This window comes from Orycteropus afer, unplaced genomic scaffold, assembly GCF_000298275.1.
Source record: "Orycteropus afer afer isolate SDZICR_OR568_19922 unplaced genomic scaffold, OryAfe1.0 scaffold00201, whole genome shotgun sequence".
Taxonomy (NCBI): Eukaryota; Metazoa; Chordata; class Mammalia; order Tubulidentata; family Orycteropodidae; genus Orycteropus; species Orycteropus afer.
The window spans coordinates 3,959,988-3,984,538 of record NW_006921788.1 but is presented as its reverse complement, the minus strand read 5'-3'; the positions used below and the strand labels follow the sequence as shown (position 1 = coordinate 3,984,538).

The 24,551-nt window shown below is 38.0% G+C and overlaps 1 protein-coding gene across 1 annotated transcript in view; it reads left to right on the top strand.

Moving 5' to 3' along the window:
* MAGI1 (membrane associated guanylate kinase, WW and PDZ domain containing 1) overlaps positions 1–21,786 on the top strand; it is a 915,229-nt gene extending 893,443 nt beyond the window's left edge. The window contains exons 18-24 of the mRNA XM_042781953.1: positions 1,105–1,398; positions 4,467–4,634; positions 12,907–13,000; positions 13,137–13,197; positions 14,037–14,180; positions 16,700–16,838; positions 21,032–21,786. Of these exons, the coding sequence (XP_042637887.1) occupies positions 1,105–1,398; positions 4,467–4,634; positions 12,907–13,000; positions 13,137–13,197; positions 14,037–14,180; positions 16,700–16,838; positions 21,032–21,786 (1,655 nt within the window). The remainder of the gene's footprint in view (positions 1–1,104; positions 1,399–4,466; positions 4,635–12,906; positions 13,001–13,136; positions 13,198–14,036; positions 14,181–16,699; positions 16,839–21,031) is intronic.
* Positions 21,787–24,551: the final 2,765 nt, after the last annotated feature.

Genomic DNA, 24,551 nt, shown 5'->3' with positions numbered 1-24,551 from the left:
AAATAGGGCAGTGATTTTGTTTGTTGCAGATTTATTTTTTAAATCTTAAGTAATTTGGGTTTTCAGTAGTGTTTACAAGGTATGCTGAATCTATGAAGGAAAAAGTTTACGGGAATAAATAGAATCTTTTCCAAAACCTAGGCACACATTTTGTTTTTGGCATGAAACCAAAAGTTAGTCCCACCTACTATTGTGGTTATTTAATGGGAATGCTTTTATGTGTCACCTAACAAAGTAGGAGAACTGGTATGGTAACTAAATTCTGAAGTAGGCTAATGTATTGAGGTGTATGTGATCAGAGTAGATAAATGACATCTGAAAGCTAGAAAGAGGAACCTAGTATACTTTTAGGAGCTCTGGTGGCATAGTGCCTAAGGCATTTGACTGCTAACCAGAAGGCTGGTGGTTCAAACCCACCAGCCACTCCTTGGAAGGAAGATTGGGCAATCTACTTCCATCAAGATACCACCTCGGAAACCCAAGCAGGGTCACTATGAGTCAGATCCAACTCACTGGCATTGAGTTTGGTTTTTGGTTTAGTATACTTTTGACAGGTGCTGTTGTCAGGAATCCTATACTATGGAGGGCTTAATGGTACAGTCATTTTACAGTCTTGCCTGATGGAAAAGCAAAAGCAAAGCTGTTGGGAAACCAAGCAAAAACACAGTTTGAGGGTTAAAACAGTGTGAAAGTGCAGTTGAGTTTGTATCTATAAAACAAAGGAGGTGGTTGTCATTGGTGTGGTCCACACCTACACTTAATGCAGTTATTTCTTTTAGTTTGTGTAATGGAAGATACTTCAGTGTGGGCTGATCTTGCTGCAAACTTCATTCTGAGTGTGGATGCTAATGTACACATGCTGTAAATTATACATGATTTGAGGATCCTTTTTATGTTTATGTAGGATCAATGTTAGTGGATATTGAGTAGTAAATACTTAACAAGGAAAGCTGGTTTAAATTTCTGCATCCTACTTCTGGAGGGTCAGGTGCTTTGTTACCTCAATTAATCTTTTGCTGTCTTGCCTGTTGTAAAGTTGAGGGAAGAAAGAAGTTATTTAGTTTGTGAAGTTTTATAATTTAGATGTGAATTGTTCTATTACAGTCCCCAAACCAGAGAATGAGGTGCCCTCACCAGCCTCATCTCATCACAGTAGCAACCAGCCAGCCTCCCTGACTGAAGAGAAACGTACTCCACAGGGAAGCCAGAATTCTTTGAACACCGTGAGCTCAGGCAGCGGCAGCACCAGTGGGATTGGCAGTGGAGGGGGCGGTGGCAGCGGTGTGGTGAGCACAGTGGTGCAACCCTACGATGTGGAGATCCGCCGTGGGGAGAATGAGGGCTTTGGCTTTGTCATCGTGTCTTCCGTGAGCAGGCCTGAAGCAGGCACGACTTTTGGTGAGTGTTGAAACGATTTTCCCTTGTGATTCATGTGATGCCAGGGCGGGTGTTCTATTATAAGTGAAAGATGGCCAAAATCTCATTAACAGAAATGCTTTAATGCTTTTTGCCTCAGGTAATTAAAGTCTAATTGGGGATGGAGTTTATTTGGTAGTTTTTTCTTCTTGAAGTATGTGTGTCTGTGTATGTTTTAACCTTTCAACTTCCATTCTGAATGTGTGTTTTAACACACAGAAAGCTTCATGCATACGTGGGCTTGAAATTTGTATAGAGTAACCCCTGGACAGGGAATAATGTCAGAAATTTTTCCAGAGAAAGACTTTTCAGAGAGTGAGATATCATTAATACCAGTGGCCTCAGAAGGTCTAAGAGTTTTTAAAAGGAACATATGGTTGTAAAAATGCCTATGAAAAATAGAGGTGTGTAGAGTAAAAATATTACACAAAATGTTCTTCCCACCTCATCTATGTCCTTTCTCTACCCTATTCCCATCTGATTTTTTTTTTTTTTCTAATTTCATATAAAGTTTTTATTGTTGTCTGGTTAAAATCTGAGTTCAGAACCATTTGTCTTTGTTTCCCTTAAATTCTAGCAGAGAGGATTTTCCTGTCTCAACCAGATGTTAGTGGGTTCAGCAGAGAATAGGGAAACACAAGTGTTACCTTCTCAGAAGGTTAACTAACTCTTTGCTGGTGCACTAACAAAGACAAATAGGAATCCAGAAGATTCCAGGAACTGGTGATCTATGAATCTCTTTCCTGTTAGAATGGATTCTAGATGTGTGCTCTAAAAATGAACTGCCCCCTGATTAGATAAAAAGTCATTTGTTATCTCCCAAGCATGTGCATTCATTAATAGGACAGGAAAGAAGAAAGGCTGTGCAGACTTTGAAATTAACCTCAGCTCTACCTCAAAATGGCTTAGCCACGTAGACTCTGATGACCAGTGATGCAGGTCAGAAAGTTAGGATCAGTAAGGTTCTGTTTCCCTTTAACATTCTTATCCAGTAGAATTCCTGTGCCTCCATTTAGTCTTGATACATTGCTTCCTGCTAAAGCCATTCTGCTTAAGTTTTGTTCATTAAAAGAAAGGCAGCTAGGTCTGTGCATGTATGGCTGCAGTAACAAATACCCATACTAACAATACTTTTGTGAGGTACGTTAATGAATAAAGTTATTGTAGCATGTCATAGGTGAGTGACCTGTCTTTGAGCCAAGTTTTTAATTTTTTGTTTTTAATTAATTTCTGAGACTTTTCTGCTTAGTTTAAAAACTAAGAGAAAGTATGTGTGGGGGGGGATCCCAAGTTATTTTCTTTAAATCTACAATTTGACTATCCCTATGTTCCCTGTGATGTTCTAGAATTTCACAATTCTCAATTTCACTCTCTAGAGAAAAAAAACAGTTATGTCAAGTGGCAGGTTTGTGTTATATAATGAATATTGAATGTCTTCACTCACAATTTGGTCTTTGATTGTTTTCCTTTGGCTCTGACATTGAACAAATTAAACTTTCTCTTATACTTTGCATGAGACTTCTGAGCTATGCAGAGATTGCCTCATATCTGCTGTTTATTATGTTTCTCATGCAAGTTGTCATTGGAAATGGCTAAACTTAATCAAAGACTTTGAATTTGAGTATGGAAGCTTTCCACTACACCTATCTATTGGATTCCAATAGACTGATTACTTTGTCTTTTTTTTTTTTCTTCTTTGCCTTGGCGTTACATCCAGTGACATAAACTCAGGCAAATCTGCTGAAATTTAAAGGAATTATAGTGCATTGCCTAATGTATTTTACCTTCTGGGTTCAAATTATCATTGAAGAGCCTACTCAATTCCAGTGTCCCCCATATTGCTTTTGTCACCTTTTCCAAAGTGTTGCTCAGCTACTTAACTATCTTCACAGTCCCCAAAAAGACAAATTCTCAAAGTAGGAAAATATGTGTAAGAAACATTGAAATTCAGTATACAATTAGGTAGAAACTCCTTGTCAGGCCTTGAAGCTAGTTTTCTACCTCTCTAGAAATAACTGATGCTCTTGGTTGTGACATGAACCACCTTAAAATGCACGATAAACCTTCCTCATCAAATGCACTTTTCCCAGTTCTTAATGTTGTAGATACACAGTAATTTAGGAGGGAAAAGGAAACGATTGAAGGCAAAGAGTTGCAGAGTGATTTGAACCTAGCTTTGAATCAGTGTCCTCAGCCTGAGTGGGCACTAGATTTTCATACTCCTTTGAGAGGGTTTTTGTGAGGAAGGGGAATGATTTCAGAGGTAATGAACCATTTGGACCTTACTCTGAAAGCACACAACATAGGCTGATTGAGCAAAGGTCATGAAAGGAAAAATAGGTGTCAGGATTGGATGCTTTCTTGGCTCTTCTCTTATAATTATGCCTTTTCTTTCATTCTCCACCCTCCCCCCCTAAAAAAAAAAAAAAAAAGCTTTTATTATTCTGACTGGAAGGCTGAAAGTCTGAGTCGATTAGGCTTTTTGAGATTGAATGTTTGGTACTAGGAGACTCTTGCCTCACCAGACGCCTAGTGCTTATTTTTCTAAATGGAGAAAGAGCAAAACATTGGCAGAAGCTTAAACAACAGCTGGCACAAATGAAGTGCCATGAACACAAGGTCCATCTCAGCTCTTGGTTTCACATTTGCAATCCCAAAATAAGACAACGGCGAGTTATTTCTGGACTTTTGAGAGTCTTTGAAGTAGCTAAATGTCCTGAATTTTGTAACTGATTTAAGGAGGGAAGCTGGGGTTTTCCTCTTATTTTAAGTTAGGAAAGGACTGCAGCAATGAATCACAATTTCAGGGTAGTAGCTTCTTATACAGACACCCTGATATTGCCAATGTTTTGACCCTCAGTGCAGAGCTATCCTTTAATAACATTTGCTTAATGCTTTAATTAATTAACACTTAACCTTCTCTTTCCCTTTTCAACCCTTTTTCTCCTCCCTTCACTATATTCCCATGTAACTTAAAAAAAAAAAAAAAAAAAAAATTAAACTCAATACCAAAGCAGGCAATGCATGTGTGGCTATGCCTCACAAAATAGGTCGGATTATTGAGGGGAGCCCTGCTGACCGCTGTGGCAAGCTGAAAGTAGGAGACCGGATCTTGGCGGTAAATGGATGTTCCATCACCAACAAATCTCATTCAGACATTGTCAACCTAATCAAGGAAGCGGGAAACACAGTTACCCTCCGCATCATTCCTGGGGATGGTAAAGTATACCTATTATCTTTCTCTTACTATCCCTTTCTTCCCCTCTTTTTCTCTTTCTCTTTCTCTGTCATTAGTGTTCATGTAATTAAATAATGTTGATTTAGAGGCATCCTTATCCATCCCTAACAGAGCAGACCCATCAAACAAGCGTGAGCCATTGTTACTAAACCACACCTCACCTTCTTACTTAATCCTCTTGATCTGTGATCCTGTCTTACTGCAGAGATCAGTTTAAAAAAATCTTCAAATTTCCCCAATTGATTTTGGTTTTGGTGCCCTCATCTTGAAAACTGTGTGATGATTTTCATGCAGGTAACAAAGGTCCCCTGATGCTCCCTCTAGGTATCATTAACGATTCTTTCCAACAGTCAAGGAAATTTAACTTTATAATATGGTGACATCACCAAAACTACTTAATGACATTGTGGAGGCAATACTGTGTTTGTTTCAGAATAAGTGACTGTATCAAAGTTTTTGTCGTTGCTTGTTTATTTATTTTTAATTCAATGGGAAAGTGTTAGGGTTTGTGCCTAGTTGATTTGTCCCTAACTTTTGGATATGGTTGAAGGAAGAGTTAAATCTGTATATTTTTAATAGGTTGTATTTACATTAAACTATGCCTGTTCTTTTTGTTTATTCATCTGATTGGTTAAGTTCAAACATTTGTTTCCTTTACATCAATGGTTCACTGGGGGTGAACTGTAGATTCCTCAGAGAATTAATGCCTGAACATTGACTTCATTCTAAACAAATCTTGCCCTGGGAAGGAAATTGATAATTGTCCCAAAATGTTTTAATTCATTTTTTATTCAAGGAAAATATGGTTTATGGAGATTTTTTTGGTGTTGTTAGTTCTTAATTGACTCTGACTCATAGCAACCCTATGCACAACAGAAGAAAACATTGCCCTGTCCTGCACCATCCTCACATAGTATGATAAAAGTTCTATCCCAAAGATCTGTACAATAAGAACATCAGGCATTTTATCTGAGAGTAATTCATGAAGTAAATATTTTTAATATACTTATTGTTAGAAAGTGGGGTTATTATTTAAGATTAGAGTGGTGTTGTCTTTGCCTTTCTGAGAAAAGTAAAGCCAAAACCAAACAATAAATATTTGAAAATTGTTGGTTCTAAACAGAAACTTCCTGTATAGCAAAAATACCCTTTACCAAATGTGAAGGAAAAAAATAGCTCCTTGAATGATGGTCTACTTCACTCTGCTTCAAATGCATGGTTAGTAATTGACCATCTGGTCTAGAGTACATTCCACCAATTCACCACTCTGAAATGCTGTAACAATTCAGGAAAGTAATCATAGGATGATAGAACAAAGGTTTCTAGTGGAAAAGATAAAGGAAGCGAGAGGAGTGAAATGAGAAATGGTCAAGAGAGGCAAATATAGTTGATAAATACAGACACATTTATCCACTTGCCATGGGGAGATTTCAAGAGACTTATCCAAAATAACAGGACACAAGGATTTACTGGATGTATAACATGAATCAAAATAGGTTGGTCAGTATTAATGTGGAAATGAGAACATGAAAAATAAAGGACAAGAGGAAGGAAAGAAAGCAATCCTTGAAGGAAGGCCTTAGATAAAGAGTTTGAAATGAAGAGAAATAAAAAAGGAGCACCTTATGCCACATTGTTGTTGTTATGTGCCATCGAGACATCTCCAACTCATAGCGACCCCTCCTTGGGTTTCCGAGGTGGTATCACTATGGTAATAGATCACCTAATCTTCCTTCCAAGGAGTGGCTGGTGGGTTTGAACCACCAACCTTCTGGTTAGCAGTCAAGTGTCTTTAAGATGGATTGACACAGTGACTGCAATGATGGGCTCAGGTACAGCAAGCCTGTGAGGCTGGCACAGGACCAGGCAGTGTTTCATTCTGTTGCATACAGGGTTGCTATGAGTTGGAGCCGACTCAATGGCACGTAACAAACAACATACTATTGTTCACATAATAAAGTACAGTACAAAATAGATAGTTTTGGAATATCTGAACACCAATGAATATAATGAAGAATGGATTTTCCCATGACAGCAATAAGAAGGCATATTTATTTAAACTTAAGTGCTTTATGAAATAACAAAGCAAAATTCAGGTAGATATATCATGCATGACCTTGGTCAGAACGGACCACTGGTGGTATAGTGGTTAGGTACTCAGCTGCTAACTGAAAGCTCAGAGGTTTGAACCCACTAGCTGCTATGTGGGTGAAAGATATAGCAGACTGTTTCTGTAAAGATTGTTACTCTGTAACTGTCTTTGAAATGAGAGTTGAGGCAGGGAGTTAGATTTCTGGAGCAGTGCCACAGTGGTCCAGGAGGATTTTGCAAATGCCTGGAGAACAGAGCGAGTGTGTTTGTTAGGATTTGATGAAGAGAAAAATCAGTGTAGATCAACATCCTCCTGTGAAAAAAGGTTGGACATGGTAGTTTATATGATAAAAGGGAGGTACTCTCCTACCATTAGGAAATCTGTGACCTCAGATCTTCACTCAAACATTTCACTCATCAGTTACCCCAAACGTTTGTTTCATGGTATTCACAAGGAGGTGCAAGTTCATTACTCAGTGGTTTGGAGTTCTGAGAAAGCCATCTTGCCCAGTGTTACTGAAGGGTGCTTTAAGAAGAATTACACTCTAGTTTGGGCAGTACTCAGAACCTGCTCTGAATCCACTTCTTTGTCTAGCTCATTTTGCCTGATTTTCTTTCCCATACCATCAATCACCTCATTCTTTCTCTGACTTCACTTATCTTAGCCTACAGTTTTCCCTCTCTCTGCTTCCCCCATTTCTCTCTCAGCTCTCTGTCTTTGCCAGCCTCCTCTAGCAAAAACTCCACAATGTGATTCCCCTTAGCTTTAGTCTTATTGTGTTGTTAGGCCTGCCTTATAGATCTGGGACAGGACAAGGTCAGGGGACTCCTTGCCATCTCTGCTTTCTACTATCTCTGGGATCAGGATTGGTTGTGGGAGACACAAAATTTCTCCTCTGAGACATAGAGAATAGCTGAGTTGAGAGAATAGCTGAATATACTTGAACTTGAAAGGGGATTTGTGAAACCACACATGCTTTCTACCTGTGACATTGTATGGAAATGCCCAAGAATGCTGGGTATGAGTGAGAATTTAATTAGACAGGGCAGACCCTCACTGAGCCAGGCTAACAGGACCATCAGGTTGAATGAGGTTCAAGATAATGAAAATATTTATAAGCTTAAATTGGTATTATTTAGATTAATATTAAATTTGCACTGTAGATCACTATGACTTAGGGTATTTGCTTATATAAAAAGTAGCACTTGGCAACACAAATATTGCTATTTCCTTAACAAAGGCATAAAATAGTATAAAACTCTTAATAGAGTTTGTGGACGTAAGTGCAAATTTACACTCAATCCTGAGGAACAGGGTTACAACCATACACATTTTCAAAATCTCTCGGAACTTTTCAAATATCCATGGGATTCAAATTTGCAAACACTTCCTTCAAATATTTATGACATATGTGTTTATGCATTGAAATATTTATGAAAGGAATAATTGTATCCTTTGCTGATTTGCTTGGCTTTGTAATGTGGATTCTGTAAGGGAGGCTAAGAATATCAATACAAGAACAGGTTAGAATTATAATCAATTGTCATAGAGATACATTGAAACCCGAGTTAGAAGCTCCTGGCGGAAGAGTCAGTGCCCTGTTAGACCAGCACCGTGACAGTCCCTTCAGAACTAGGATTTGCTTTTCTTGATACACAATAACTATGGAAAATATAGTAATACACTTTTTAATTCCTCTGGGGCACTAAAGTAGGTATAAACACTGTTTTAGAAAAGTATGCAAAGTAATTTCTGGAATTATATTTAAAATATGCAGTGTATCTGTCTTCGAATTTTTAAAGTTAGATACACCAAAACTCATTAATAATACTGCTGCTTGAGGGCATTAGGGACTGTTGTTTTATTTCAGGCCCTCCTATATTTTTTCTAATATATAGGGCAAATTTTGCTTTGGGATAAGGCTCTAAAATTGTGATCATGGATTTCATTTCTATTTTAGAAAAAGCTCAAGAACATTTCAGCCGATACAATCTTGGTTTGATTCCAACTGAAGACTTAAAAGTTCATTAAAATCAGTATAACTTTATTGATATTATAAAAAAGCATCCTGGAAATCTAGAGTATGCTAAATACTATTTTGGTGCTCTGAAAATGGCCCAAGAAATATAGAAGTCAAAGCAGAGAATTTTGTATTTGAATTAATCTATAATACAACTTAATAAGATTGGTGGTGATTATGAAGTATAAGAAGACATTGCTTATTTTAAATAAATGTACCAATTATGTATGATTGATACCATCACATCATTTCCATATAAACTGAATAAGACTGAAAGTTAACTGCACAAGTTATGGAGTCAAACCCTGGGTTTAATTCCCACCACCTCCACTTGCTCCCTGCATGACCTTGGGCATGTTATGTGACCTTGGCTATGTTACTTACCTTTCTAAACCTTCATGTCCCCATCTGCAAATGGGAATAATAATTGCATCTAGATCACTGAGTTGTAAGAAATAAATGAGGTAATGCATGTATGTGATAATATACTTTGTGTAGTGCTTGACACATTGTAAATGATTACTCTATGATAATGGTTTATAAATTAAGGAAAAGAAGGAAAAAAAAATTCAGTGAACTCAAATAAACATTTATACATTAAATGTTAGTAAAAATGCTTGAAGTTAAGCTTCAAGAAAGATTGCCTAGAAATATAAATGGTAAAAATAACAAATGAAAATTAAAAAGAATATTAATAAAAGAATTGTCTTTATATGTGTTTTGAATGATTTGCTATTATATCTCATCAAATCATGAAAGCTGCAGAAATATAAAAATTGTTTGAGAATGAAATCAGATCTGCCTAGGAAACTAAAGGGAACTTTGGTAGAATTCAATAATTATAATCAGGAAACATTCTTTTTGGTATCCTGATTAAGATTTCCCCATGGTCCAAGCAATCTTTTGATCTCCCACAGAGTCTCCATAAAATTAATTACAATGAGCAATGTGAAGTTTATTAAAGAACCAATATGTGTGTTTGTGAAAGTTCTGGTGAGTTATATTGACAGACTATACAGCCAATTTGCCTTTGTACTGACATAGTGGGCATTTTTATGAAATATTACTTATACTTATTACCTTAGTTCTTCCAGTTTACTGACCTAAAATTTCAGTGATTTGAAGAAGTTAATAGTATCCTTCCAAAGGTTCTGCAAAAAGTTTTTGTGTTTTTTTTCCCCTAACATTATATAGTTGTTGGGTGCCATCAAGTCGATTCCAACTCATAGCAGCAGTGTGTGACTGAGTAGAACTGCCACCTAGGTTTCCTAGGCTCTAATCTTTATTTAAGGAGTTCTGGTGTTGCAGTGCCTAAAGTATTTGACTGCTAACCAGAAGGTCCACAGTTCAAATCCACCATCCACTCCATGGAAGGAAGATGGGGCAATCTACTTCCATAAAGATTTACCACCTCAGAAAACCAATGGGGGTCACTATAAGTTGGAATCAACTGGATAGCAGTGAGTTTTTTTTTGTTTGTTTTTTTTTAATCTTTTTGGGAGCAGATTGCTAGGTCTTTTCTCCCACGGAGCCACTGGTGGGTTTGACATTTGAACATTGAATTAGCAGCCAAGTCCTTAACCATTGCACTATCAGTTCTATAATAATATGCTTTTAATAGTGAATAGCAGTAATACATATATACTACTAACGAAAAATATGCTAGTAATTTTTTTGAAGCAGTTTTTGTGTGCCAAGTGCTACCTTAAACACTTTAGTCTCCGGTCATCTTTCCAACAATTCTCTTAGATACTTCTCTTCTTCCCAGTGGGCAGATGAGGAAACAGAGGCACAGAAAGTTTAGCCTGGGATGCACACTAGATAATCTGACTCCAGAATATTGTAATTTTGCTAAACTTCATTCCAGTAAGCTTTAGGAAACAGCACCACCTTTGCTTGGAGGGTCACAGGCACATTGGCATATTAAAGCTCTGAGAAGTCCCACACACACAAAAAAAACCCACAGTCACAAAAAAACATTTACTTTTGTGTCACCCATCATTTTCCAAACCTAATTGACTATAAATTCCTTTTCCCTCACAATCTCTAGAAAAATTTGGTAAGACAGACTATGAGAAACAATGTCCTAAAGCATTAATAAGATTCAGATAACAATCCACTCAGTCAGGTTACCCGATTTTTTTTACCGTATGTTGCAGTTTAGCTATAAGAATCGTGGGCTTTTATGGCTGGAATATAAACTATTAGAATAATATTTAAGCTTTCCCATTTTGCAGATAGCTTAAATAATCCCACAGTGATAAATAAAAAGTTAGGGTGGTAGCAAGGGTAGTAGCAGCGGTAAATGTGTATGGAGTGCTTGCTATGTGTCAGGCACTGACAAGGCAATTATTGTCATCATTCCCTTTTATCAAATGAGGAAAATAAGGGTAATAAGTGGTTAAAAGAACATTTGAACCTAGACCTGAATCTTAAGCCCATGTTTAACCACTATGCGTACTGAAAACAAACAAACAAACAAACAAAAAAAAAAAAAAAAACAGAAAGCCAGACCCAAGCTGAGTGGTGTCCTTAGGAAATTAAAATATAAGCTAGACCATAATAGCTGGGATTTGTGGGATATCTTTTGTCTCAGGAGTTTAGGGAAAGAGATGTATTTCTGGCATAACATATTTTTCCATAGAAATCTTATCATATAGCATGGGTGGATTCATGTACTCAACAAACGTTAGAGCACCTCCTATGACCCATAAGACTCCCAGAAACTTCTAGACTTCATGATAAACTATGAGTTAAATGGGCATTTACCAGCTACCCACCACATTTAGTATATTTTTTATCAGAAAATTCATGCAAGTTCCAAATACCAAAACCAACCAAACCCACTGCTGTTGAGTCAATCCCAACTCATAGCAACCCCTCCTTGGGTTTCCAAGGTGGTATTTCTACAGAAGTAGATTGCCCAACCTTCCTTCCAAGGAGCAGCTGATGGGTTTGAACCACCAGTCTTCCAGTTAGCAGTCAAATGCCTTAGACACTAAGCCACAAATAGTCAACCTAAAAATAAACATTAAGAGTGCAGCTTACTCATAGTTGGGAGCTCTGGTGGCATAGTGCTTAAGGCATTTGACTGCGAACAAGAAGGCTGATAGTTCATACTCACCAGCTGCTCCTCGGAAGGAAGGTTGGGCAGTCTACTTCCGTAGTGATACCACCTCGGAAACACAAGGGGGGGTTGCTATGAGTCAGGTCCAACTCCATGGCATTGTGTTTGGTTTTTTGGTTTACTCGTAGTTGGTTGCTACCCGCCTAGATCTTAATGGAGAAGAATTAGTAAAAGAGCATTCCTAATATGACTGATTAAATTTTAATATATGCATGTTGGTGTGCAGCCTATAGGCACACATATGAGAGTTTTCAAGTTCTGGATCTCCAAACTTCAAGAGATTAATGAAATTGCTTATGAATGTGGTTAGTGGAGAAGAAAGTCAATTTACATAAAAATATAATCATATTCATTATAAAAGGGTGACTTTATGATTTATACAACTTATATTTACAAACTCTGGCTCTAATGCAAGTTTTAAAATTAATCTTTCATGAGTGATACTAGATGAGATCTGCCAAGAATGCAACATTTTCAGTTGTACTTCATTAAAAGTGATAGGAAAGAAAGTGGGTGGTGTGTGTGTTTATCAAGATGTTAGCATACTTCCTATGTTAATATTCACATGAGGAAATCAAGCAGACATACTAAATATTGCTGATAAATTGCAGGGAATGTTAGCAGAGACATTTATTACCAACTTGTAAAATTCTGGAAGATAATTCTAGTCTGGTGCCATGTTTCTGTGGGGCTGCCGGTTTTAAGTGTCGAGGCAGAGTGAGAGATACTTACCTTGGCAACAGTTCTAAAGTAGCATTTTCTTTGTCAAACTCTTCATTTCATCCATAGGGATGTCTCATTGGGAGGAGAGTAGAGGGAATATCCATGGTCCACATCACAGTGGGTGTTAGAATGGTTTTATATATTCCTAATTGTTCAGAAACTCAAGCCAGAACAGTTTGAAATGGTTGTGGGGGTGTCAGGTTTATCATTAGATAATGGGCTTCTGCACAGCTCCTAGTCTGATGATATCTTCTCTAGTGCCTTCATTTCTTCCTTTCTCTACCCTGCAGAGTCCTCAAATGCTACTTTGCTGACCAATGCAGAGAAGATCGCCACCATCACCACCACACATACCCCTTCTCAACAAGGGGCCCAGGACACAAGGTCAGATGTGGGTCCGGTTCTTTTCATTGGGTTCAAATAGCTTCAGAGTAGCTGCTGGCATGTTGATGCCTGTCCTTGATTCATTCTCACTTTCCCCATGGGTTACTCTTTATATTTCTTTTTCTCACTTTGGCAGGAACACCACCAAGCCAAAGCAGGAATCTCAATTTGAGTTCAAAGCATCGCAGGCAACACAGGTGAGGGCTGCTTCTCTTTGTCTCTCTGTTAACATATTCCCTTCTAACTTTCTGAAGCTTTTATTTTTACAAGATAAATTTTTTTAAAGGCACCCTCTATTAAAAGAAATAACCTTTTGTGAAGTGATTGCCAAATATGTACTCACATTTGGTTGGCTAGGAAATGACATTTTACATTATTATCTATGAAAAATATTCCTAGATTCTCTTCTGGGGGAAAAACAAACAAACAAAATAAAAAATTGTAACTGTCGTGAGGATTGGTGATCAGAGAAAGAGCAAAACTACTCGTAAAACTCATAAGCATACTTATGCCAAGAAAATGTATTTTTGGTAAGATGTTTCTTAGTCTTGTGATTTCAAGTGAAACCTGTATAGCTAAAGGCTTGTCCTTCAGGATGGTAATAGATGGTCTTCAAACAATAGCAAGTAAAACAAATTTGGGAAACATTGGGTGAGTCAGAGTTAAGTAGATTTTTTTATTGCTCTTTTTCTAACAGCCATTACTATACATTCATGATTCTCAACCAGGAGGGAAACCCCTCCCTTGATAGATGGAGGTAACATGTGATTGTTAATATTATAATGATAGGCACTGTATTTATCAGACATGAAGCCAGGAGGCTGCGCAGCAGTCGGGATGTTGGGATGGTATCATGTAATGAAGAACTATCTTGCTCCAAATGCCAGGTTTATCCTCACTGAGAATCACCTAGAGGGAAAGAAACTCTGTCACGTTGCCAACTCAGCATAATAGAAAATATTTGGGGGAGAGATGGAGAAAAATGTGTTTGAATATGACTTCTCCCAGCATGATTCCATTTACTTTCTTTAAATAGGAGCAAGATTTTTACACTGTGGAATTGGAAAGAGGAGCCAAGGGATTTGGCTTTAGTCTTCGAGGGGGCCGAGAGTATAACATGGACCTCTATGTTCTGCGCTTAGCAGAGGATGGTCCTGCAGAAAGGTGTGGAAAGATGAGGGTAAGTAGGAAGAGGAGTCTGCATTAGATGTAAATAAATCAACTTCTGGGACTTCTTGATATATATGGCTAGAGCCTATGATATGAGTTCATGAGAATTACATTTGCTATAGTTTTCAAACTACTCTTAATGCATGACTCCACTCTAGTGTATATTTCTCACCTAAAGCATAGTCAATTGTAGCTGCTGAAGTGCTCTTGCACTTCTTTGGGATTGAATGAAAGATTAAACTCATTTGTAAACTTGTTAAAGTAGGTATTTTCTGAATCCCATTTCCTTGGCACTTGTGCTTAGCCTGAGGCAGGCACATCATTCACAGGATTTCTAGTGTATCCCAGGAGGGTTACCAATTAGACCTGCTGCCATCGAGTCAGTTCTGACTCACGGCAACCTCACGTGTGTCTGAGTACAACTATGCTGTATAAGGTTTTCAGTGGCTGATTCTTTTTTTGGAAATAGACCATCAGGCCCTTACTCTGAGATGCTTCTGGGTGGAACCTCCAACCTTTTTGTTAGCAACCAAGTGTGTTAACCATTTGCAACACTCAGAAACATGACCCTATAGATTCTGAGTGCTGAGCTCTATCCATTCTAGAACTAGTCACCAGCTATCCTAACCTAGGCTCAGAGACAAGTGAGTCAACTGTTTGCCTTAGCAAAAGGCCAGTGACCCAATGGCATGAATAGGCAAGGTAGTAGTTAAAGTTACAGATTTTAAATACACAGATACCAAAAGTCCACTCTGTTCTATTTAGATGTCTAATCTCTGTTACTGTATATGAATATTTCTCTCTTGTGGGAAGATTGGATGATTAAGGAAAAAATAAATCATCTATTCATTATACATGGGTCACATAGGTTAAAACGTAGACCTAGACAAAATGAGAAGAATTAAAAGAAATCAAGACAGGTTAGGAAAGGAAGAAAGTGAATGAAATTAGGCCTGAGAGTCAAGAGGGGGAAAAAAAAAGAATCAAAAGGGTGAGGTGAAGACCTTAAGTATTTGTACTTAAGGCATAATCTTGATTTTTAAATTTCTTCTGAAATTTTAAACTAGTTTTGGTTTTTTAATTGAGAAAGTAGATAATTAATGTGGTTTTAAAAAATAAAATCAGTGAAAAATAATACATATGAAAAATATAGTTTCCAAGGTGAAATGATGTTTTAGTTTCTTGTATACCCTTCCTGAAATACTTTGTGCCTACGCAATGAAAGATACACAATGGTATAAATTTCTTTTCTTTAAATTTCAAACACGTGGGATATGCTTTACTTTCCCTTTTAATCATTTTATAAAATTTTGATTCAAGGAATAATATTTTGTTTAAACTATAATTTACAAGTAGCATAGTGCCTAAGGCACTTGACTGCTAACCAGAAGGCTGGTGGTTCAAACCCACCAGCCACTCCTCGGAAGGAAGGTTGGGCAATCTATTTCCATAGTGATACTGCCTCAGAAACCCAAGGAGGGGTTGCTATGAGTCAAGTCTGACTTGACAGTCCATAACAACAACAACATAATTTACAAGACATATTTATATATATATATAGTCAGATTGGATCCCTACATCTCAGTAGGCATTGTATTATTATCATCCCCTTATATAAATGAGGGAATAAATTCCAAGAAAATAAAGGACTTGATCAAGATCATCTAACTAACAAGTAGTAAGACTCAAATTCAAGACTTTTGACTCCAAAGCTGGCACTTTTTCTTTTTTGCCTTCTGGAATATAAGCTCCATGAGAGCAAGGACCTGACCTGTCTTGCTCACTGCTTTATCTCTGTTGCCTAGAACAGTGACTAAATTCTGTAGTCTGTTAGCTAGGGCCTCATCTGATGGTTCAACTGAGGAAGGATTTGTTTCCAAGCTACCTCACATGGTAGTTGGCAGGATTCAGTGCCTCTTAGGCTGTTAGTTGGAGCCCTCCCCCTTTTCTTTATCCTGGCCCTCCATAGAGCATCTCACAGGTAATTTCCACCAGAATAAAAAAGGCAGAAGGCAAAAGATGGCAAGTAGGACAGAAACCGACATAATTTTATAACTTCATTCTGAACTAACATCTCATCATGCTTGCCACATTTGACTTAGAAACAAGTCACTAGGTCCATCACATGTATAAAGGTATGGGATTTTATGAGTCCATGAATTAAAGCAGTCAGGTATCATTGAGAGTCATCTTAGAAGCTGCTTACCACATCCTCCTTCCCTCAAGAATTAATATTCCCCTTTACTGCTTTATTTTTATCTCTTATTTTTGTCACTATCTACATGTGTTTTTCTTGTCAGTTGTCTTTCTCCCATTAGAATTTAGTCTTCATTATGGTAGAGATATTTGCTTTTGGTTTTGTTTTCTTTGATTGAGTATCCTAAGCATTAAAAGATTTTCTGGAACATAATAGATGCTCAATAAATATTTGTTGAGTCAGTAAATGAAGGAACTTTAAATCTTGAATTACCTCAAGAGCTGGTGAAACCTTTTGTGAGCTTCTCACTTTGTTGTGTCTTGCTTTGGTAGATTGGTGATGAAATTTTGGAAATTAACGGAGAAACCACCAAAAACATGAAGCATTCTCGGGCTATAGAACTGATTAAGAATGGTGGCCGCAGAGTGCGTCTGTTTCTGAAGCGGGGAGACGGCTCAGTACCAGAATATGGTGGGTCAAACTATGAAAACATTCCTTCCTTCCCTGGCATGACTCCATGAATTTGTCTCCAGAACGGCAGCAGGAAATTATTTTTGTTTCCCCTATTCACCAGTGTCTTACCAGCTTTTTGCACCATGTGATTATTTGCCTCGCTTGTTCTGAAATCTCTACACATTTCATCCTTTTGCTTGCTTACGTGGACTGGGGCATGACCTAAGACAAGATCTTTATAGCCCCCTTTCTGATAATCAGAGAGAACATTTTGTCTAGTCCGACCAAGAGCGAAGGAATGTTTGTTTGAACTGTGCCAAACTGTTTCTCAGATCCAATTGTTAGCACAAAATGACTATACTCCTTTTAAGAAGCAGGAAAGCAGGTTTCCTGAGTGATATGTTGAGGCACAAATTTTTAATTTCTTTTTTTGTTACTTAATGTTGTTATTTAAGAGGCGTGAAATTTTGAGATGATTTGGGGGCTTTGCTCACCTCCTTTATGCTCTGTATACAAGTCTTTTCCATCCTCCCCCACCACCACCACCTGGTCCCTTACCCCAAATCAGATCACCTGGGCCCACTACTAAAAAACAAACAAAACAAATCTGTTGATATTTAGCCATATGTTTTTAAATGATAAAGGATGAAATAGATTCCCAGTGCTCATCCTGAGGGAAACATGTTACTATACCTTTCCTATGAGGAAAGCCAGGTTATACTTAGAGTTTCTTTGTCCTATCTATAGACATGATTTATGTAGACAACAGTGATCTTTACATAGCTTAGTGTTCTGATGGGAAAATATTGTATATTATAATAATTATGTCCTATTTATTTGAAATTCTTGTTTAAAGTGAAAAAAAAAAAAATTATGCCCTAGATGTAGGGCTTTTTTTCCCAACCAAAGGTCTACAAAAGTTTCTATAGAAACTGTGATTGAATGGTCCCCATATATGTTGGTCCCCTTTATTAGGGATTTATCTGTTACCACCCTCTTTTCTGAAAGTCATCCTGCACAATTCCCAGTTGCATTTTTGGACTTGATGGGATGCTTCATTCAGAAGCAGCTTAAGAAAAAAGACAGCTCCTTGGAAGGGCAGCCTTCCCAGGTGTTGGACATACGTACAGATGCAAAGTACAAGGGCTCCAAGGTGGGACCGGGGTGTCAGCTGAGGCCCCTTTAGACATGGACTACCACTGTGGAAATACTTTTGACAACATTTAAGATGCCACGACTATGCACTGTACTAAACCTCTGACTGATAGGTGTGTTGATGCCACTGAAACTGTGTAACATTGTCTCCCTTTTCTGTCTTCCCTATGCTTCTGTTGGATGTATTATTTCATTTGAGAGTCATTGTCAGTAACCTGTGTACCTTCTCAAAACCTATGTCTGTTGCACTGAGGATGAAAATCCAACACTAACAAATGTTCTTTGGGCTAAAAATAAAGATCATTTAATAAATCCATGGTTTCCCAAGAAGGGTTGAACATACCAGGGTTGTGCTGCTGTAATGTTTCCATGTATCATTTGGACGAAATCTCTCTAATTCTACTGATTAGAGTTCACAAATGGGTTATAATATGTTAAGTTCCAATATTTTTCTGACTTGATTGGAACCTGCTTCTCTGTGAGGCTATTTTTGTAATAAGTTTTTTGTACTTAATTTAACTGCCGCGGTCTTTTGGGGGGAGGGAGGGAACTTTGGTCTTTTGTTGTTTATTGTTAATGCTCTCCTATGCCAGCCTGTCATTGTTCCAGTTGTTTGAAAAAAAAAAAAAAAAGATGCATCCATTGTCTGGGTTCTCAAGTCACTGATGGCTGTCTAAAAACATCATTGTTCTGACTGCAGTCTCTGCAGCCTTATTTGAGTGTTGCCTTAGACTGTCTGACTGGACAAATAAACTCTCTTTGCCCTATGTTAACAAATGCAGATTTTTTTTTTTTTTTCTTTCTTCCTTGTTATAGGGAATCTAAATGTTCAACTTTTTCTCTTTCTCTCTTTCTCTTTCTCTCTGACTGTTCTTGGTGCTGGGCCCTCCCTTCCACAGCGATGATCCCTCCTAATATCGCTGCATGTATGAGAAATGAAAAGCACGGGGAGGCTTGCTTCTACCTTATGGGCCATAATCAAACTACGGTTTGTAGCTCAATCAATACTAGGTGTTTCTGTGCTGTGGCCTAATTTCCTCATTGCTTCTGCTTAGCTCTATTTTGATATATTTGGCAATTCATTCTGAGCACCCTGCCTTCTTTGAATTGTAAGTACACTGCTCACCCTATTAAATGTCTTGCTCCCCCTTGTCTTAAAAGTAGGTGTAAAGAACACCAAAGTTAGGTTTATAATAGGATCTAACAGTGATCTTCCCTCCCTTAAATCTTAAGATGACTTTTCTAAGAGTCTGTTTGTGTTCATTCTAGTAGCCCACCCAGTATTTAGAAAGAAAGACCCTCAGATCACAGAACTCTCACCTAGGTTGATAGGGCTTTGCTAAACAGAAAGATGGGATTTCCTGGTTTGTCAGATAATCTGTTTGCAAGCTGTAGTACATGGGCCGTATCGTGTCACAGCCTGTTTTTGTAAGTAAAGTTTTATTGTCACACAGCTATACCCATTTCTTTATGTATCATCTATAGCTGCATCCCTCCAATGGCAGAGTTGAGTAGTTGAGACAGATTATGTCCCACAGAGCCTAAAATATTTATTATATGGCCCTTTATGAAAAAGTTTACCAGTCCCCACTGTAAGATATAGTCCTGCTTTTGTTAGAACCCATTCTATCAAAAACCAAACTCACTGCCGTCGAGTTGGATCCAACTCATATGACCCCTCCTTGGATTTCTAAGGCGGTATCACTATGGAAGTAGATCACACAACCTTCTTTCCAAAGAGTGGCTGATGGATCTGAACTGCCAGCCTTCTGGTTAGCAGTTAAATGCCTAGGCACTATACCACCAGAGCTCCCATCCTAAGTGTTGAGAAATCATTCATGAAACAGATTGTTTAAACTTGACCTTGTCACCTCATGAAAAATTCTTAGACACTACCCACGAATCCCTCATCTCTGACTGTTGCACTGGGACCCTCCAAATGGCAATGATCATTTCAGGGTCCCTTTCCTGGAATAGTATAATGTGTGTGACTTGAGTTTAATTGCAGCAAAGCATTCCTACTTTGAAAAGAGCTCTCCCAAACTCAGGATGCCACATGAAATATTTCCAGTGTTATATCAAATAGTTTAGTAATCATAAATAGGAACCCCATGGCATGGACTGCCCTGCTTTTAAATCTGTAAGTATCTTGATGGTATAAGAAGCAGTCCAGTAACTCTATAACTTGTATTTGTAAATACGGCTGCCTTGCATATCATAAAGAAAAGTACTGTTAAAGATTGTCCTGACAGCCTCTCTTCCCCTCCTTCATAACTATTAGAAGTCTCCAAATAATGATAATAATAATAAAAACAGTTCTTTGTTTTTAAAGCTACGTAAAAGTAGAGAGAAATCATTTAATGAATCCTCATGTGCATGGCACTTAATCTGGGTAACATATTGCCATTGTAACCTTTGACTCACCACACTGGATAATTTTTTTAAACAAAGTATACTTTACATTCAGTGAAATATATAAATCCTGAATACAGAATAATTAATTATTTAACTATGTATGCACCCATTTATATAGATATGGTACTTCTCAGATCAAGGTATAGATTATTTCCATAGCTCTAGAAAATTCCCTTATACCCCTTCATGTCAATACCCCAGATTATTTTTCAAGAAAATCCAAACAATTGTTCTTTAAAGGGAAGATTATTTTCTTTAGTAAAGTTGGAGAAAGGGGTTAGGTAGGGGAAGGAGGGTTGGGGAGGGGGAGAGCAAAAAACAGTTAAGGTGGGAAGTTTTGATACTTCTAGATAGATTATTTGGGTTGTGTTTTGAAAGAGTAAAATTATGACTGACTTTGATTTCTTTAATGACCCATGTCTTAAGTATAGCAAATAGGCTAAGTGCTGAAAGCCATAGTACTAGTTTATAACCCTAACTAGTTGCAGTTCTTATATTAACCAAGCTTCCGTTGGCTTCGGTTCTGACTGCTTTAACAGCTATTTGTTTGTTGTGACTAATGGGCTCTCTCATGTGGGATTGGTGGCAGGAGCTGATGGTCCTTCATACCAAACTGTGATTCTCATTTATTTTCCTTGCAGACCCCAGCAGCGACCAGCACGGCACCCCCACCAGTCCACAAGGTGTTCCGGAAATGAGAGCTGGGCCATCTAACCGCCGGCAGCATCCATCATTGGAGTCCAGTTACCCACCCGATCTTCACAAATCATTGCAACATGGGGAAAAGCGGGCATATGTGAAAGACCCAAAAGGCAGCAGAGAACACAGCAGACAGCCCAATGAACACCACACGTGGAATGGAACTTCTAAGAAACCCGACACGGGGGCATGCCGACCCAAGGACCGGGCACCAGAGGGAAGAAGAGAAACACCGCCTGAGAGGATGGTGGCCAATGGACCCAAGCGGAAGTCTCCAGAGAAGTGGAGGGAAGGCACCCGGAGTGCTGACAATACTTTGGAAAGGAGGGAGAAGCATGAGAAAAGAAGAGAAGTTTCCCCTGAGAGGAGGCGAGAACGGTCACCGACTCGCCGAAGAGACGGTTCGCCCAGCCATCGGAGGAGGTCTCTTGAAAGACTCTTGGATCAAAGGAGATCTCCAGAACATAGGAGAGTGGGGTCGCCTGAAAGAAGAGCAAAATCTACTGACCGGAGGCGAGCAAAGTCTCCCGAGAGAAGGAGAGAGCGGTCACTTGAGAAAAGGAACAGAGAGGACAAAGTCAGCCACCGAGAGAGGGAAGAGGCAAGTCTGAAACAAGATGCTAGCAAAAGTTCCAGACATCCTCCAGAGCAGAGACGGCGACCTTACAAAGAATGTAGCACCGACCTCAGTATCTGAGACTCTGAGTCACATTCCAACCTTTACTGTGTCAAAGGTTTTAAGAGGAAGGTCACAAACCTAAAATAATTTAGTTTCTAACCTGATGAAGCATCTGACACCTGAGGATCCTATGAATAGCAGCAAACATTTTATGCATTTGAAATCTTATAAGAAAAAAAAATATATATATGAAAAGTGTTGTGCCTGATGTATAATATTAAAGAAAGTATTTTTAAATGCATACTTTTTTTGCAAATTATTTGCCAAATGCTAGCCCAAAGGGGATATAAATTTTCTTTCTACATAAACTGTAGAATTGTCAAGAATTGTTCCCTTTTTTTTTTGGGCAATCTTTTCCTCTCCTAGTTAAATAGGGCTGTTCGTAATTTTCTCTTAGCAAGGGAAGTTGTTTATTAAGTTTAATTTGACATAGACTTAAAAAATGTAGTGTTTTAGTGCTTATACTATAGTTAGGAGATTTTCTTAAAAGAGCAAAAAGGCAAAGTTATATTGGTAAAAGCTGAGGACTCTCTGAGATGGATTAGGATTGCTGATCATAAAATTAAGCAAACTATTTGATAAGACTACTATTACGAATGAAGGATATTTATAGAAAAACTACACAGCACAAAGAAATTTTATGTTTTCAACTCCTTGTTGATTCAGAAAACAATTTGTACTCTCCCTGGCCCTAGAAAGGCATAGAGGCAAGAAAGCTGGCCACCATCACCCAAATGGAGCCCAAGCACAGATGGTCAGGCTCATTGGCATCACCACCCTAAGTAAGATCTCATTAAGGCAGTGCCATCATAGCTTTGGTCAACTACTGGAAGGAATGGAGAAAAAATCTCTTCTGTGTTGTCTTATGCTAAATAGTTGGTGGAATAGGGGTCAACCAGAGGCATAAAAATCTCCAGTTCAGAAGGTATGCTCCTCCTGTTTAGCATAAGCCAGTGATTGTACTTTGTCAAATTGGGGGTGAGGGAATGATCCTTGGTTGAAGGAACCTCTTTTGATGTTTAAAGAAGTGAGGGCTGGAGGTGCTCATTCTTCAAAATACTGATTTCACTTTGAAATCATAAGGAAAGTCTCCAGGATAATTGATGGGGAAGGAAGTGATCCCAATGATTCTAAATCTGGTTGGGAAACCTCAGTCATTATGACCCTGTCCTTTGCATCTTTGGACAGAAGAACAAAACATAAAGAGTTTTCTTTGTATTCAATGACCCATTCTTTTGGGATCCCACAGGAGGTATGATTGGGTCTGCTGTAGCCCCTGGATGTGGTTTAAATGGATTACTGCCTAGCTGAGCCAAAACGTTTGCTTATACCTGTTGGACAACTATAGCAAACTGCTGCTGCTTACAGTGCATTGTGTATTTCTGTAGTACTGTTTTGCATTTTCCATACAAACACAAAGCTTTGCAAGTCAATCACTGTTGTTCCCATGGTACTGTAAAAAAAAAAAAAAAGAAAAGAAAACCAGCCAATCATTGTGTGTACAAAGTTAAAAATTGTAATTAATAGAGCCTGTTGAAAAAACAACTGTTGCCTTTTTTTCTTGTATAAAAGAGAATTTATGACAAAAATTTAGCTGTGAGGAATGTGCTATGTGTTTATATTTCTGAATATGGAACAAATTGATTCATGGGTATATATTTTAATGTAAACTAAATCAGGTATGTAAAGCTGTTTTAAAATGGGAGACTATATAAGTAATTCTCTAGAGCTTTAGTTGGTTTGAGTATCATCATTTCCTCCATGGTAAACTTGCTCGTGACTTACTAAGCACCGTTTGCATTTTCTGTTTTTCACTCATGATTTCTTGCAGTGAGCTGTGGACTTGATGCTCTTTCTGTGTTGATGAAAAGCAGTATGTGGGCCAATCTTTCTGTAAAACACTATGCATATATAAATATTACATTGTTCATAGCTTTATTTGACTTATGGGTTTATCCATAACATTAGAATGAGTAGCTATAGTTGTGTGGACATTCACAAAAGAAGTTCCTTATCTGGAACAGACACTATGTACATTCTATAGCTAAAAAGGAGGAAAAAGTCTGTGAATGCTATTTTTATTATCAAATAAAAGTTTTCCATATAAAATAACATTGAGCTGTAGTAGTACGGTTCAGGAAGAATACAACTGAATAATGATATTCTTTTCTATCAATTGCCTAAGAGCCAACTTAGAGATTTTATTCCTAAGCCTCCATTACAAGGATTCTTCTATTTCTAGCAAAATCTGTGATGTTAAATGACTGATGCTGCCAATTGTGGTCCCTATTTTTAAACAAATGAAATCAAAGTGAATTTTGGAGAACATTCTGAAGCTGACATCTCGATATCTGTTGTTGTGAGAGATGATAGTTGACATTTTAAAATCCATGTGCTGCCCACCTAGGCTTGTCTCAGTCTATGAAGACTTTTGCTGTGGCAATTTTGCCTGAATTCCACACTTCAGATTTGCGTTGGAAATAGTTGTTCTGTACAGGGACTATGCATTAAGCAGAAAGAGATAGTTTTCTCAGAACTACTGTAACCTTAAATTGGAGACTGATTCTGGTGAACCTACTTTCCCTAACCCCCACTTCATGTAAATGTCTTGAGAGATGAGGGATGAGTATTTTGTATGATGAAATCAAATCATTTAGGATTTAGGAATTCCCCTCTCCCCATTACTCAGTTGATGCCTGAAAGAATGTTGGGGGGAGAACTCAATACCCTACTTGTATTTTTTAAGTTTCTTTTGTGAAAGATTTTTTAATGCATTTTTACTG